General features: G+C 44.6%; 1 protein-coding gene across 1 annotated transcript; it reads left to right on the top strand.

The window, feature by feature from the left end:
* Positions 1-2054: 2054 nt before the first annotated feature.
* FITM2 (fat storage inducing transmembrane protein 2) lies at positions 2055-7219 on the top strand. Its single transcript, XM_074843153.1, has 2 exons — positions 2055-2243; positions 4491-7219. The coding sequence occupies exons 1-2, from the start codon at positions 2071-2073 to the stop codon at positions 5131-5133; spliced, it is 816 nt and encodes a 271-aa protein (XP_074699254.1). The 5' UTR covers positions 2055-2070; the 3' UTR covers positions 5134-7219.
* The last annotated feature ends 6878 nt before the right edge of the window (positions 7220-14097 follow it).

Genomic DNA, 14097 nt, shown 5'->3' with positions numbered 1-14097 from the left:
CAGTGATTTGGTGAGGTTAAGGGAAAAGATATGAAGAAAGGGAATGACAGCCACATCCGCTATACCTGACAAATTAATTCAAGTTTAGTATGGTTTATACCTGTTGCAGCTTGACCAGGTGTTTGTGAGAGCTCTTTGGGAACCTTCTGCAATCCCCCTAGAACAAATCTTATTCCCTGTTTATGAATAAAAGACTTTTCTGCAGTTTTAAAAGACCTAAATTCTGCTTCTCTGATTCTTTACAGAGGAATGGCAATCAGCTCCTCAGAAGGACTGCTGGCCTTGGCTGGTGCACATGGCAGCAAACACAGGGCCCAAAAGTAAAGATTTACTCTAAATCTGCAGGACACCTGGACCCAGCTAAGCTTTGCTCACTGCACTTGCGAGAATCCGTGATTTACAGAGATAATCCTCAGACGTTTCAAGCTGGGCGGAAGATAGACACGTTTCCAGCCCATGCCATCAACTCCATTCATCTGGAACAGGTGCCAAGCTTATGAAATCCTCCTGCTGTGTGGTAGACTCCACAACATGCTTCATTAGCAACCAGCCGAGCAGCTCACCACCTCCAGCTCGCAGGCATTGCAAACAGACCGGAGATCAGAGACCCAAACCTGGGAAGCAAAGGAGGCAATGTTTCAAAGGCAGAGGGGGATTTAGGCAGACAATGCCAGACTCTGTAAAACCTGCTCCCAGCCCCTCTTATCCTCACTCGTTTGAGTGAACGCAGCTGTCTGTCTTTTCTAATTCAGGGGTACAATGATGTGGCTGGAAGTGTTAGACATGGCCGTGGCAGTCTTATTAAAAACAACATATAATAAATTGCCAAATGCCATTTACCCTGGATAACCTCCTTAGCTGAAACTCTCAGTATCTACTGCAGCTGCTTTGATGTGTCCTTCTGCTCTTTCAGCCCAGATGTCATAGATTTGCTGACGATGACTGCAAACTGGCTTTGAAATGTGCTCTGGCAAGAAATACTTTCCCATCCTGTCTCAGATAGGGTCTGCTTTTTTTCCCCCTCTCACATTTTTCTTACTGAGGCCATTGGGATGAATAAAGGCTCTTTGTTCGTTTAGCCATTTCACTGCTTGCTGATGCTTTTTTTTATTTTTTAAAAACTAAGTTGAAATGACGGCGGCTGCAGTTCAATAGATGAAATAGGTCTCAAATACCACAGTGATGGCCAGTGCTTGGACACCACTTTCAGCTATAAATATGGACAGTGCAAAGGGGCAGGAACCTTAAGAGCCCCAGAAATACTTTCTCCCTCTCTCGTAAGCCTCAGGAAAAAACTAAACAATTCTACTGAGTGAGGATCAAATTTTCTATTAACTATTATGGTAAGACACTCTCTTTCAGATGAGCTGGCACCTTACTCTAGAAGTAGTGGATGCTCATTTATAGGACGAGAGAAAACAGCCTCAGGTTGGACCAGGGGAGCTTTAGGTTGGGTATGAGGAAAAGCTTCTTCACCAAAAGGGTTGTCAAGCACAGGAACAGGCTGCCCAGGGAAGCGGTTGAGTCACCATCCCTGGAGGTGTCTAAAAGCCGTGTAGATGTGGTGCTCAGGGACGTGGTTTAGTGGTGGGCTTGGCAGTGCTGGGTTAACAGTTGGACTCGATGATCTTAAAGGCCTTTTCCAACCTAAATGCTGCTATGATTCTGTGGTGGAGATTGTACAGCCCATGAGCCCCTCAGGATATCTCTTCCGGTGTCCCGGTCTGGAAGCAGCCTGGCCAGCTGGCGGTGGGTGCAGAACGTGATCCCACTCCTCACTTCGCCGGGTGACGGGGGCAGACGGCGGTTTCTGAGCACCACACGTTTTGTCCCCGGACACCGGCCCCGGCCCCGCTCCCACAGCGGCTGCGCGGGCCCTGCAGGGGGCGCCCCGCCCGCAGCGGCCGCGCGGCATCGCGCATGCGCGAAGCCCCCCCCCCCCCGTTCCCGCGGCCCGGCCCGGCGGGCGCCGCCAGGGGGCGCCCGAGCGGGGCGGCGGAGGGAGGCGCCGGCGCCGGCGCGTGACGTCACACGGCGGCCCAGCGGGCGGGGCGGCGGCGGCGGGGCGCGATGGAGCGGCTGGAGCGGAGCGGCCGCTGGCTGCGGGCCGCGCTGGCCGCCGGGCGGGTGCGCCGCCGCCTGCCCTGGCTGCTGCTCGCCATCGTCCTCCTCGGGTCCGCCCTCAAGGACGGCGACCTGGTGCCCGAGACGCCCATGCGGAACAAGCGCAACCCGCTCAACGTGTGAGGAGAGCCGGGGCGGGGGCCGGCGGGGAGGGAGCGGGGCGCCCGTGGTCCCGGGTCCCACTGTGGTCCCGGGTCCCACTGTGGGGCTGGGTCCCCCGGTCTTCACGGGAGCGGGTGGGCGGCGGGGGCCGCGCCGGGGCCTCGTGTTCTCCCCTGGGGCGGAGGGGCTGCCCCGAGCGGCGTCGGGGCGGGGAGGCCCTTGCTGCGGCCCGGGAGGAACGGGGGGGCTGGGGGCACCGCCTGCTCCGGCTGGGGGGCCTGAGGGGGCAGGCCCCCGGGCGGGCCCCGGGGCTCGCTGAGGGTGGCTGTGCAGGAGCTGTGTGTGAGCCGGGCCGGCCCCGCGCCGGGGGTGTGGGCGAGTGGGAGCTGGTGCGGGGGAACGGCCGGTCCGGGAGCGCCGCCTGTGCCGGGGGCGCGGGGGCTGCTGTCAGGTTTCCTGATCTTAACGTCTGCTGTAGCCCAGGGGACTGTTGACTCCTTAACTTGTTTCAGAACAACTGGAGTTTCCCATTCGGTTGTTATTGGAAAAGGAAGTTTTTTCTTAAACTCTTCGGTAATTACTCATATTCCAGTAAACTGATTGTTACTGAACTGCTCTAAAAGCAAATGAAGAAAATAAGTCTTTCAGCGTGTTTTGTAAGAGCAGAGTTACTGCCATCCATCTCTAGTACTTAAGCAATGATTTAACTGGCTTAGTCACTCTTTAAAACTACGTTTGAACATTTTGAAGGGCATGAGGAAGTCGGTGAGCTGTGCCAGTGCATGGGTGCTTTACCTGCTGCTGATCAGAAAGTAAAGCTAAAATTGCTGGTTTCCCTTCTGACTTGGGGAATTTTGTACTTTATTGATTCGAATTTGTAATTGGTGACGTGGGAGAGGAGCTGCTTTTAGTGTGATTGAAAAGAAAGATTGGCAGGAACACTTAGAGTGTGAAATTGATCTTGCAGTAAAAACATAGTACAGTTCAATTCTCCTTTTTTAAATAGAGGAAGATCATCTGTACTGACAGTTTCTCAAGCAATTTTTTTTTCCCCATAAATTACTTGCCTGCTGGTTTGCCAGCAGCATTTACGTTAGCAGCCTTTTTTGCTTTTAACTGCTCGATAAAATGAGGATTTTGTTTTCAATTACTATTCCATGGTAGCAGCTGTAGTTGCCAAACAGATGCCACTTTTGTAAAATTAAGAATAAAGGAGGTATTCCTCAAAATCCTGGGCGAGACCGTGACAGTTTTCGTTAAGGTCTTATTGAAGGTACAGAACTCTGTTCCTATTTGGTTTTCTTTTTGGTGCTGAGATGATGATTAAATGATGACTATAGCTCAGCCACAGACCAGAATTCTGCTGTCTGTGTTTCTGAAACCAGGGTGTGGGTACGAGGGGGCTGCACAGTTCCCCTCTCCCACCAGCTGATAGGAAGAAAGCTGCATTGGAAGGTGCTAATGGGAGAAAGAAGATTGTGGACTAGGATCTTCTTAACTTGTTAGTAAATTCACTTGCACATGCTCCACTTTAAGATTTGAAAAGAGAACTAGTTAAGCAGTACTGTCTCCTAAACAGGATATCATCAGCTGGTTTTCAAAATTTTATAGGCATCACAGCAAAAATTTTCAAGGCAGAGGGTGAATTCAGAGATGGAAGAATTTGTGTATGGCAAAGGAAAACTGTCATCAACTGGAGGGACAGCAAAGGATCAAACACATTGTATTTCTTCATTTATTTTATAAGGTGATGACAGAGGGAAGGCTTCATGATGAGGGAAGAGTCAGCCCTTCTGGCTATCTTACTCAGTATGAAGAGGTTGAGGTTGTGAAGGGCTTTGAAAGCAAAGGTAACTGAGGTGGAGGAAGAGAGAGAAAGGGTTACTGTGGTCAGGGTGGCAAGCTAAAAATACGTTCTCTGCATCTGCATTTTGAGTAGGGCAGAGTTGAGCGGGTTTATAGGGTAAAAGCTATTGCAAAAGTGAACTGCAAATCTGAACGAGGGCTTGGGTCCAAGGGAACACTGCCTGGGAAACAGTCGAAGTACCTGGTTGAGGAAGTATTCAGGTGTTGGGCCTGAGAGAAATAGTGGGGAGAGGGTTAAGATTTTAGCTATGCTTTACTTTGAGCGGAGGGCACAAGTGTCTAATTTAGATAGTTCTGAACACTGACCTTGAAAACCTACTTCTTCAAGCACCACCACTTACCCCAGCTCCTGTGAAGTTTTACACATGCATGTTTCTCTTTTGGCTTTTCTCTGGCAGATACTTTGTGAAGGTGGCTTGGGCATGGACGTTGTGGCTTCTGCTGCCCTTCATCGCAGTCACCACCTACGAGTTTGCCAAGAGCAAGTTCCTCTATGGTCCCACGAAGAGCATTCTGATGGTGCTGCGGCGTGTCAGCGCGCTGCTGGTGGGCACTGCCATCTGGTACGTGTGCACCAGACTCTTCATGTATGTCGAGAATCTCACCGGCACATGCTCTACCTCGGGTAAACTCGGCGACCCTCGCCGGCTGTACGCCACCAAGCAGGAGTGCCACCAGGACAACGGCATCTGGAATGGTTTTGATATCTCAGGGCACTGTTTCCTGCTCTCGTACTGTGCCCTGATGATTGTGGAGGAAGTGGCTGTGCTGGAAGGCTTGTCCATAGATCAGAACTCTAAGCTGCATGTTGTGATCAACGTCCTGTTTGTTTCCTTGTGTTTTCTCACCATGATCTGGGTGTTCATGTTTCTCTGTACTGCCGTGTATTTCCATGACTTCAGTCAAAAGCTCCTCGGTGTGCTGATAGGTCTGTCAGCTTGGTACGGGACATACAGATTTTGGTACTTGAAACCCTTTTCCCCTGGACTACCTCTTCCAAATATACCTTTGAGTTCAAAGAAATACAGTTACAGCAGATAAATTTTAAAATGTTTGGATTTTGCTTTCAGTACTGGAGTAGTTGAATGTAGAAATGGCTACTGTATTTCCACTGTAAGGAACAAGGTGATGGGCTGGAGGAAACCAAATCTGTACTAGCCAGTGGCTGGCAGGTGGTAATGAGATTCTCCCTTGGGAGAAAAATATTGGTGTTGGAAGAGGTCTGCTCTTGTTTAGGAGCTGCTGACTGGCATTCTCAGCAAAGAAATCAGAGATGAGACCTGTTTCTCTTCCTAATAAATGGAGGAGCAGATCAAAGGCTGACAGAGGTCTTTGCTCTTTAAGAGCTTGACTGATCTCAAATTAATTCTCCCTCTTTTTGATTTATTTATGTCAAAATATTGTGGATGGTCCAAACCTCAAACTACTTTTTTTTTTTTAATGCTCCTATTTGTACTGCCTTATGGGAAAGCTCTAATAATGACAGTGCTGCTAAGTGTTACAAAAATATCAGTGCTCATTAAAGCAGTATATAACTCTGTTGTGAAACTAGAACATCTCATGTTATCAAGTGTTTAATACAGTAACTTGCCACAAATGCTTCTTTGCTGCCTGCACCTTCTGCAACAGAGAGTAAATCGGAGATGTAATGTCTTAAGCAGACTGTGACTTTAAATTCGTGCCTGCCTTTGAAAAGGAAACTCTTGAAAAACAAGCCTTAACTTTGTCCTTAGGTGAAGTACATGTAATATTTAGTCATTCTTGACAGAAAAAAACTCCTTCCAATTTTGCTAACAAGTCTAATGTGAAAATTGGGGGGTTAATTTTTTTAAAGTCTTACAAGTTGCACACTTTGCAACGAGCGCTTTGTGGTATGTTTCTGAAATTCTGGTGTTAGGAACAAGTTAGCTTAACCTGCTATTTCCTGAATAGTCTGCTTGATAATGAATGAAACACATTGTTTATCCTAAGAGCTGCAAAGCAGTGTGCTTGAAGCAATATTTATCCTTGCTTATCCAGCAATATCAATAATCTACTTAATTTTGATTGCACAGAAAGCTGTGGCCGCTTTTGATGCGGCTGGAAACCCACTACTGAATAAAACACTACTATTATATCATGAATAGGTATGAGGTGGGATGGGTTTACTCATCATATCAATCAGACATTTAGCATAGTTTTTATCTTGAAAAGCTTTTTATTATTTCATAAAGGCTTATTCATGACACAATTGCACAAAATTTGTTTGAAGTGTTGTAAGTTGTAGTGATGAGCAAGACGGCCAAAAAGGTCTCTGGGCAAGGCTGCGGATGCTGCCCGCTGATCTGAGAGCAGACTTGATCTGTCTGTGGCGTTTGACTCCAAGGTGATTATTTTGCTGAATATAGGCTATGATGCACCATAGTCTAATCTTGGCATGTTTCTTTTTGCTGTCTCAGCAGCTCAGCTCCAGCAAGAGCATGGCAGCATTTGCAATAAATACAGCAGTGTTAGTTCCACGCTTGTGGTCTGCCTGTGAGGAGAGCTGTATTCACCCGAATTTCAACTGAATTCAGGGGCAGGTGGGAGTTGCTGTGCATCCTTAGAAAGTACAGATCAACTCTCAGAAAGAAGCTGTTTCAGGAGGTTATGTATTTTTTTTGTCAAGCTGCTCCAATTAAATTGCCTTTTAAGCTGACTTTTTGGAAATTTTGCACTGATTAACTCATATTTGGTTTAACTACATTTGTTTAAACAATGCAAATTCATTTGCAGATGTTCTTTTGATGTAATATAAGCCTGCTCCCAATGGAGCTAAGCTAGACCACAAGCCACTTTCACCATGAAAAAGGATTATATACCCAGAAGGTTTTCTGATTAATTTCATTAAATTTAAGTTTCTATTTTAGGTTATCTTTATGTAACTTTGCTATATAGACAAAGCCTTGGAACAGGAAATGTTGTGTTTTTAAACCAACTGGCTTGCTGAAATTATCTTCAGTTTCACAAATGTTTTGTGCTATCACTATGGATATTTCTGTTCACTTCTAACCAGTGTCATACAAACTTTTTATTACGGAAATAATGTGGGATATTATTATTGTCAAAACTTTTATTTAAACAATGAAAGAAAAACACTTAAACTTTATCAGTGTTTGTGTCTTTGAGAATCTGTTCCTGATGTCTGTAAAGATACTGCTGCTGCTCTTCACTTCCCTGAATGATCCAGTCTCCCAGTATGTTTGTGACTACTGAGATGTATGATCAGACTCATTGATAATTCTGCAGTATTTAAATGGGTTAATATAGCACAGGTTCTCAAAACTACAGGGTATAAAAAGAAACAAAAGTCATGCCTGACCAAAGCAAGTTTCCCAATATGTGCCTGTTACACCAGGCAGTTGATTTTGTAGACATGGACAGTTGCTTAATGTAGCAAAGTGAAAGCCTAATCCATTGAAACATACAGGAAAATTCCTGTGGGCTCTAACACTGCTTCAGGATTTGGAAATCTTGGTGTATGTGTCTTTCTCAATACCCAGAGACCATGTGCCAACTGTTGGCCTAGAATGTTCCCTTGTACTGCAGATCTTTTCTTTGCGCTTTTTGACTCTATTTCAGAGCAAGTCTTTGCTTCCTTGCACTTTAACTGGAAACTAAAGGTTACAAATTTTCTGTTCACATATTTGCCATCACCTTCATCTGACTTCCTTCTCCCAAATAGAGTTTTATCATCAAAATAAAAAAACGGCCTCTCTATGAGAGATTTGCAGCTATTCACAGCGCTGCAAAGTAGCTGGATTTGATGTCCTGTTCCAAAGGCACAAATAAGCTGTTAACAGCTGTTATTATTTTGTTTCAATATTTTCAAAAAAAGTGTAACATTTTAAAGATAAATTTTCATATTTTGTGGTGAATTCCAATAGACAGCAATCACAAGAAACGCTTCCATCTTTTTCTGGGTGTGGTTGTTTTTTTTTTTTGCTTTTCTGCATTGAGGTATTCTTCTTGTTCCAGCACAGCTGTCTTTCTATGTCTGTAGAATTATCCAGGGAATTTTTGTCTCCAAATCTTGCTAGCATATTACCGATTTCAACATACATTTGCTAATTTTTCATTGCCTGTGTTTTTCTCGTCAATTAGGTGAGCTCTGTATCACAGCGCTTTGACAGAAGCAGCATTTGGCCCAACTGATGTGGCTGAGTCAGGTCTTGGTGCCTTATACACTTTCCTCAGCTGGGGCCAGCAAGGAAGGGAGTCTCAGCTAGAACACAGTGGGAAGATTTAACAGGATTAGGATTCATTTCACTCTTCATTTACCTGGGACTCTTTCAAATGTTTGCGCCACTGGAGGCAAGATCAGGCAAACAGGAAAGTTTAGATCTTTCGTAAGAGCCATCTGAACAGTTCAGACTTCAAACATATCTGAACCTGGGGTTTGATTCATCCTCAAAGTCTTTGTTCAAAGCAAACTTATTCCATGAATGCTTCACTGGTGCTAAATGGTATTCTTGGTTTGCCAGTTTATTTGTGTGTACTGAAACTTAGGTTGTGGAGTGGCTGCAGAAAAAGAATTCTGTTTTGATGCGTCGCAGTTCATGACAGAAACACCCAGTTATGCCCTATGGTGCACTTTAATGGAAATAACTGTATGGGCTGCTGTGATATATTAAATGTTTTGGAAAAATAAGGCTTTAGTTGTGAATGCAAGTCTATGGTCACTTATTTAAATAATATCTGTTTTTTCCACTATAGCTTAAAGTAAATCCCTGCAGCTTCTCTGCAATGAGCCTTTTCCAGCTCTTTGCCTTTGATCAGCCTCTGTTTATCTCTGTTTGCTCAAAAGCCTGTTTCCTGGGATTATTCCTTTTCATAGCTTCATCTCGCCTCCTGGAGCGCAGATTAGTCGTAAATGCTCTTTACCTCTGCTAGATGTGTGCTTTCTCTCTCTATATATATACAGTGTCTTCCCTTCTTTTAAGTACTTTGCCAAAGCTTAAGATGAAAGTGATTAATACTGACAAAAAAGGCTGTTGTGACTCTGAACTCATAATTAACCATTGTTGAAAGGAGTGGGTCTGTCACTGTAATGGTGTTTACCTGGAAGAAACCACATGCTTTAATTTATTGAAGCAGAACTACACCTAATGTGCTTGAACTGGAAGGAAAGAGAAGGTAACGTGACTGGCACTTGGTGTGTTAGTAGAGTTAGCTTTGTCCTTTTCTTGGGGAGCAAGCACTGCATTTCTGTACAGAGTAATTTCATCCAGGTGTTTAGTAGGAAATTATTAATTTGAATGTGGAAGGGGTACCTTAGTGCTTAGAGTGTACAATGAGAACATGGAGGTTACAAGCTGGAAAAGCAGAAACGGAAAAGACTATCAGGATTGAGTGCAGTCCCTGAAATTTCAGGCAATTATGTAGTAATATTTAGTCTGAAAGATTTATTTTTAAGCTACCCTCTGTCCTATCACAAAACACAGGCAATGCCATGTGCCTTTAACAACCTGGATAACTTCTCTGTAAAGCTTTGGAACTGTAATATGGCACAGAAAATAAGCAGTCAGTGAAGAGCTTTACCAGCCTTTCAGGAGAGCTGAGTATGGAGGGAAAGCAATACTCAGAAAAATGCCCTTTCTCAATTGCACTTTTCCTGACAACGTATCCAGTGGTAGGAGATCTGCAGATGTACTGTGTGTCTCCCCAGTGGTGTAAGGCTGGAGAAATTAACGTGTGGAACGGAAGTAAACACAAATGATGATTATTTTTTGTCTCGTATCTCTGAAGCCTTTTTCCATGTCCAGTCTGTTCATTTTGCAGTTTAATTGTGTATTCCCTCAGTCATGTAATTTAATGCATTTAATCTGCAGAAAACATGGCTGATGTCAGAGCAATAAATGGGCATATCCTCAGTGTAAATGTTAGGTCTCTTCTGAAAGGTCTTCCCTGAATCCTGTGCTGCTTGTTCTGCAGAGCCTTCCCCATCCCATGGGGACTGGGGAGAGAGCAGTGCTCAGAGGTTACACGCGGTGCGACTCCATCAGTGGGAGGCTTAACGTGATGACTCATTGCCGGAGAAAATTCAACTAAATAGGTTGTGGCTCAAAATAGTTGACTGTGATGTGGAAAGCCATGCAAAATTAATTGAAAATAAAGCTGATACTAAGCCCACAAAGCCAGTTAGTCTTATGTCCAAATGTGTGAATTGTTGCACCCAAACCCAGCATGATTGTGCTGATTCAGATGGCTCTCGGGGTCTGCCCTCTGTGTTTTGCAGATGATGAAGCAACCACGGATTTAATATGTGCTTAGTGTAGTGTCATTCTTGACCACAGCTCTTCCCAGCTCCATGCACTGTTGTTCCAGCTTTGCCATAGCCTGACCTGACTGATTTATTTTTTAGAAGAATGGGAGTAAATAGAGGTTTGAGGTTTTAAGAATTTATTTTTCAGTTGATTGTCATGATTTGGAAGCTAAGAGAAAAAATTATGCCAGGGTGTTTTTTGGTTTTATTTTGTTTTCTAGGGATTTTTTTTTTTTTTCTTTGCTTGTGGCCAAGAATCCTCCCTAGTGCTGTTCTTTAGTGGTTGGCTCCAAGGGCATGGAATGGAAAGAAATTGCTTTTGGTAAACAAAAATAGAAGGGTGTTGCAGGAGGCTTGCAATGGAGTGACATGACCTTGTGATAGAACAAGCATGTGCAAAACAGCACTTAACTATGCAGAATACTTAGTTCTATGTCAAGAAGTGCCTGCAGCATTATAAAGCACCCTCAAACCTGGTTACACTCTGTTCTGATTGCAAAGTAGCTTTATTTGGATAACTCCTGGAGCTAAAAAGGATTTAGGTCATGGGAGAGATGAGGTGCTGGTAGGAAAGGGCTGAGACAGGAGGCAATGAAAGTAGGGGGTTGGACAGTGTTATTTTTAAAGAAAGGCTAAGTTGTTATTGGTTTATGCTGTTAGTTAAGAGCTTTTTTAGCAAGACTATATCTCCTTCATTTCTTAGCTGTTCTTTTGCAGAAGGTGGAAATGGGCGATGCTGTGTCCACTGATGCAGAGTTTCACAACCCAGGGGCTCCTGACAACAGAAATGTCTCTGAAAATGGTCATTCATCCCCAGCTGTCTGGGGCAGGAGAGTGAAATCAGGGGAGTCTGGGAGAGAGGAAAGGGGTAGGATGGTAGAGAGGGGCACATAAAAATGAGCTGAAAGTAGATCATTGTGCAGAGGAGAAAGAGAAAAGGAAGGAAAAACAAAAACAAACCCAAAACCAACTACTGGGAGCTCCTGAGGAGTGGGGGGAGGTTGACACTTTGTTAGTTGATGCTCCTCAGCCTCAAAGTCTCATGGAAATAGAAATAATCAGCTTTGGCAACAGCATTTGTGGTCTGCAGGTAGAGCCTTGGCCTGCAGCACGCAGGTTACTGCAGTCCGCAGCCTCTGCTTGCCCTTGCTGCAGCTGCAGTGATAGACATCTGTGTTCTGACAAAGCAATTGTTCATCTAAATTATTTATGGTATATGTGGTATCCTTGCTTTCACTGTGAGATGTTTAAAGCAGACTGTTTCCTCTCTGTTTAATCCTTCAGAGGAAGGTGTGTAAAATGGAGAGTGAAAGACAGAGATAGTAAATATGTCATTTGGGCACATTTGGAAATCAGCATGAGGGGAAAAAATAGGAAATCTGTTGTGAATGCACTTTGAGAATACAAGTTCCAGTGTGGTTTTGCTACTGCTTAAAACCTTAGATGCAGTATTAGACACGGCTTGGTCTGAAACCTCTACAATTTGATCACCGAGGCCATGCTTTAGGAAATCCTTTAGGGGCATGAAATCTGTTCCTGTCACAACATGCTTGTGCAGATGTTTTCATTTCCATTCATACCTGTGGGTTTGAACTTTTCTCGCAGGCTCAGCCTGCTGAACATGGACTGGGGACTTTATTCTGTCCCACCAAGGCAGAAGGAGCTTTTCTACAGACTTGTGTAGTAAGAGCAGCTTTGCTGATGGCGTGAACAGATCTGAAATTACCCTTTTGTCCTCCGTTATGCCATAGATAACTGCAGGTGTGGAGTTACAGTAGTTAGCTCTTAGGTTGTGCATTATTTCCTCGTTCTTCGGTTATTTAGTTTTTAATCTCATATAATCATATTTTGTATTATCCCAGGCCATCTCAAAATACTATTATCATATTATCCCATATTATTTTAATCCCATATATTTCTCGGGAACCTTGAGAGATTTAATTGCTGTCATTGCCTGTATTGTGGATTCAGTCTGGGTGGTTTTGGCTTTGATCTTAATGATGGCAGTGAATGCCACCAAATGCAACCTGATGTTAAATATTTTCACAAGCTTTAATGTTTTTTGTTTGCTGTTGTCACGTGGGGAAGTCCTTCATTTCTTTTCACAGCAGAAAGAAAGTTTCCCCTTGCTTGAAGGAGCAGCTCTGACACCATCCCCCTTTCCTCCTTAGCCAGGATACTGAAATTGCAGTTGGGTGGTAGGGATTTTTTTTATATTCAGAAACAGAGCAAGACTCAGCAATTAATTTCTGAGAGGGCTGCGAGATGGTCGCTAGGTATTCTTAGAGAGCCCTTGATCTCAATTTCTTTGGCAACCTGTGACAGACAAGCTCTGTGGTGTGTTCCCTGTCCTCTGGCAAGCTTGGCTTTGAAATCCTTTATTCTGCATGGAAAGGTCTTTTCCTCCATCCCTTGACAAGCAAAGGAGAGAGCTGCCAGGCAGCTCCAAGACTGACACGTACATTTTCAATTTTTATAATTGAATCTTTTGACCAAAACCTGTAGGAGTAAAAATATTTCAGAAGCTGTAGTTCTACAAATCTGAGCGTTGGGAGCCTATTAAACAGAAGGCTTGGGAGGGAGGAGGGGGCGACTGCTCCTTGGGAGCTCGCTCAGTGTCATGAAACTCAGTCTCAGAGGTGCTCCGAAGGGCTTGGACTTGACAAATAGTCTCCAATTTTCTTCCCTCTGATAGTTGAAAGTTCCACATTTCAGCACAGATACAGATTTTAAGGCCCTGAGCTGCCTAAAAGCACATTTGCCTCTAAAACACAGAGATTTTGAACGATAACAATTTGCTTGGGTAAGTAAGTACATATAGGGTAAAGCCTAGGAAGGACCCTAACTGGGGTCGGGTCAGGTACACAGAAGTATTTGGTGCAGGATACAGCACAAGCCATTCCCTCTGTTCTCTAGCGCAGCCAAGCCAGTGCTTCAGTGACAGCAGTTGCTACAGAATTGCTCAGCAGCAAATTGTAAGGTGTCCCAGAGCAGACATTTTCTCCAAATAGTATCTGTGAGGTGCCTCACCTTGCAGCCTTACCCCTTGGGTGCTGCTGTTGCCCCCACCTTGCTGAGAGCAAAGTGTAAAGTCCTGGAGTAAGAAAACAGATTTTTTCTACCACTTTTGTATTTCTGTGTACAGCAGACGCCTTGGGCAGCAAACATCAGGCCAGTGCCCGGCTTGTGGCTGTGTGGTGCAGTGGTCTCCCCTTTCAAATGGAACTAGAGCAGAAAAAGTCTGATTAGGCTCCGATCAGCTAGAGCAAAAGCAACTTTTTATGCTGACAGCCTGTAATCACCGCAGGGCTGCTGATAGCAACTGGCTAATCTGGATCGATTGGGGTGGTGACATTTTATCTCCTGGTTCGTTCAGCGTGGTCTTGAACATCACTTCAGCCTCTGCCTGTCACAGTAATTGTCTTTTATCACTCTTGCAGACTGCTTTTCCCTGGAGCAAAGTCCTGGTATTTTCTCATTACCATGACAGGGAAACAAGGCTCAGCGACAGGGAGTGGCACCATCTTCACTGATTTTTGCTTTTTTTTTAATTTGGTCCCAAACAAAGGCTTGTTAGTGAATATTCGTAGCTGAGAACCTGTACAAAACTCATCACTACAGCATCTGCAGCTTCCCAGCAGCCCACGAAGTGACACGACTGACATCTGTGTTGGTCCAAACTGATCTGTGCCTTGTTCCAGCTGCTGGCTCTGTCTGGCTTC

Source organism: Strix aluco, chromosome 17, assembly GCF_031877795.1.
Source record: "Strix aluco isolate bStrAlu1 chromosome 17, bStrAlu1.hap1, whole genome shotgun sequence".
Classification (NCBI taxonomy): domain Eukaryota; kingdom Metazoa; phylum Chordata; class Aves; order Strigiformes; family Strigidae; genus Strix; species Strix aluco.
The sequence above is the reverse complement of the archived record's forward strand: the minus strand, read 5'-3'. Positions and strand labels throughout refer to the sequence as shown.

Bases quoted from the DNA above. Each gene is read 5' to 3' on its own strand.
- FITM2 (XM_074843153.1), top strand. From the start codon at position 2,071: ATGGAGCGGCTGGAGCGGAGCGGCCGCTGGCTGCGGGCCGCGCTGGCC. The intron at 2,244-4,490 runs GTGAGGAGAGCC...TTTCTCTGGCAG, and splicing joins AAGCGCAACCCGCTCAACGT to ATACTTTGTGAAGGTGGCTT.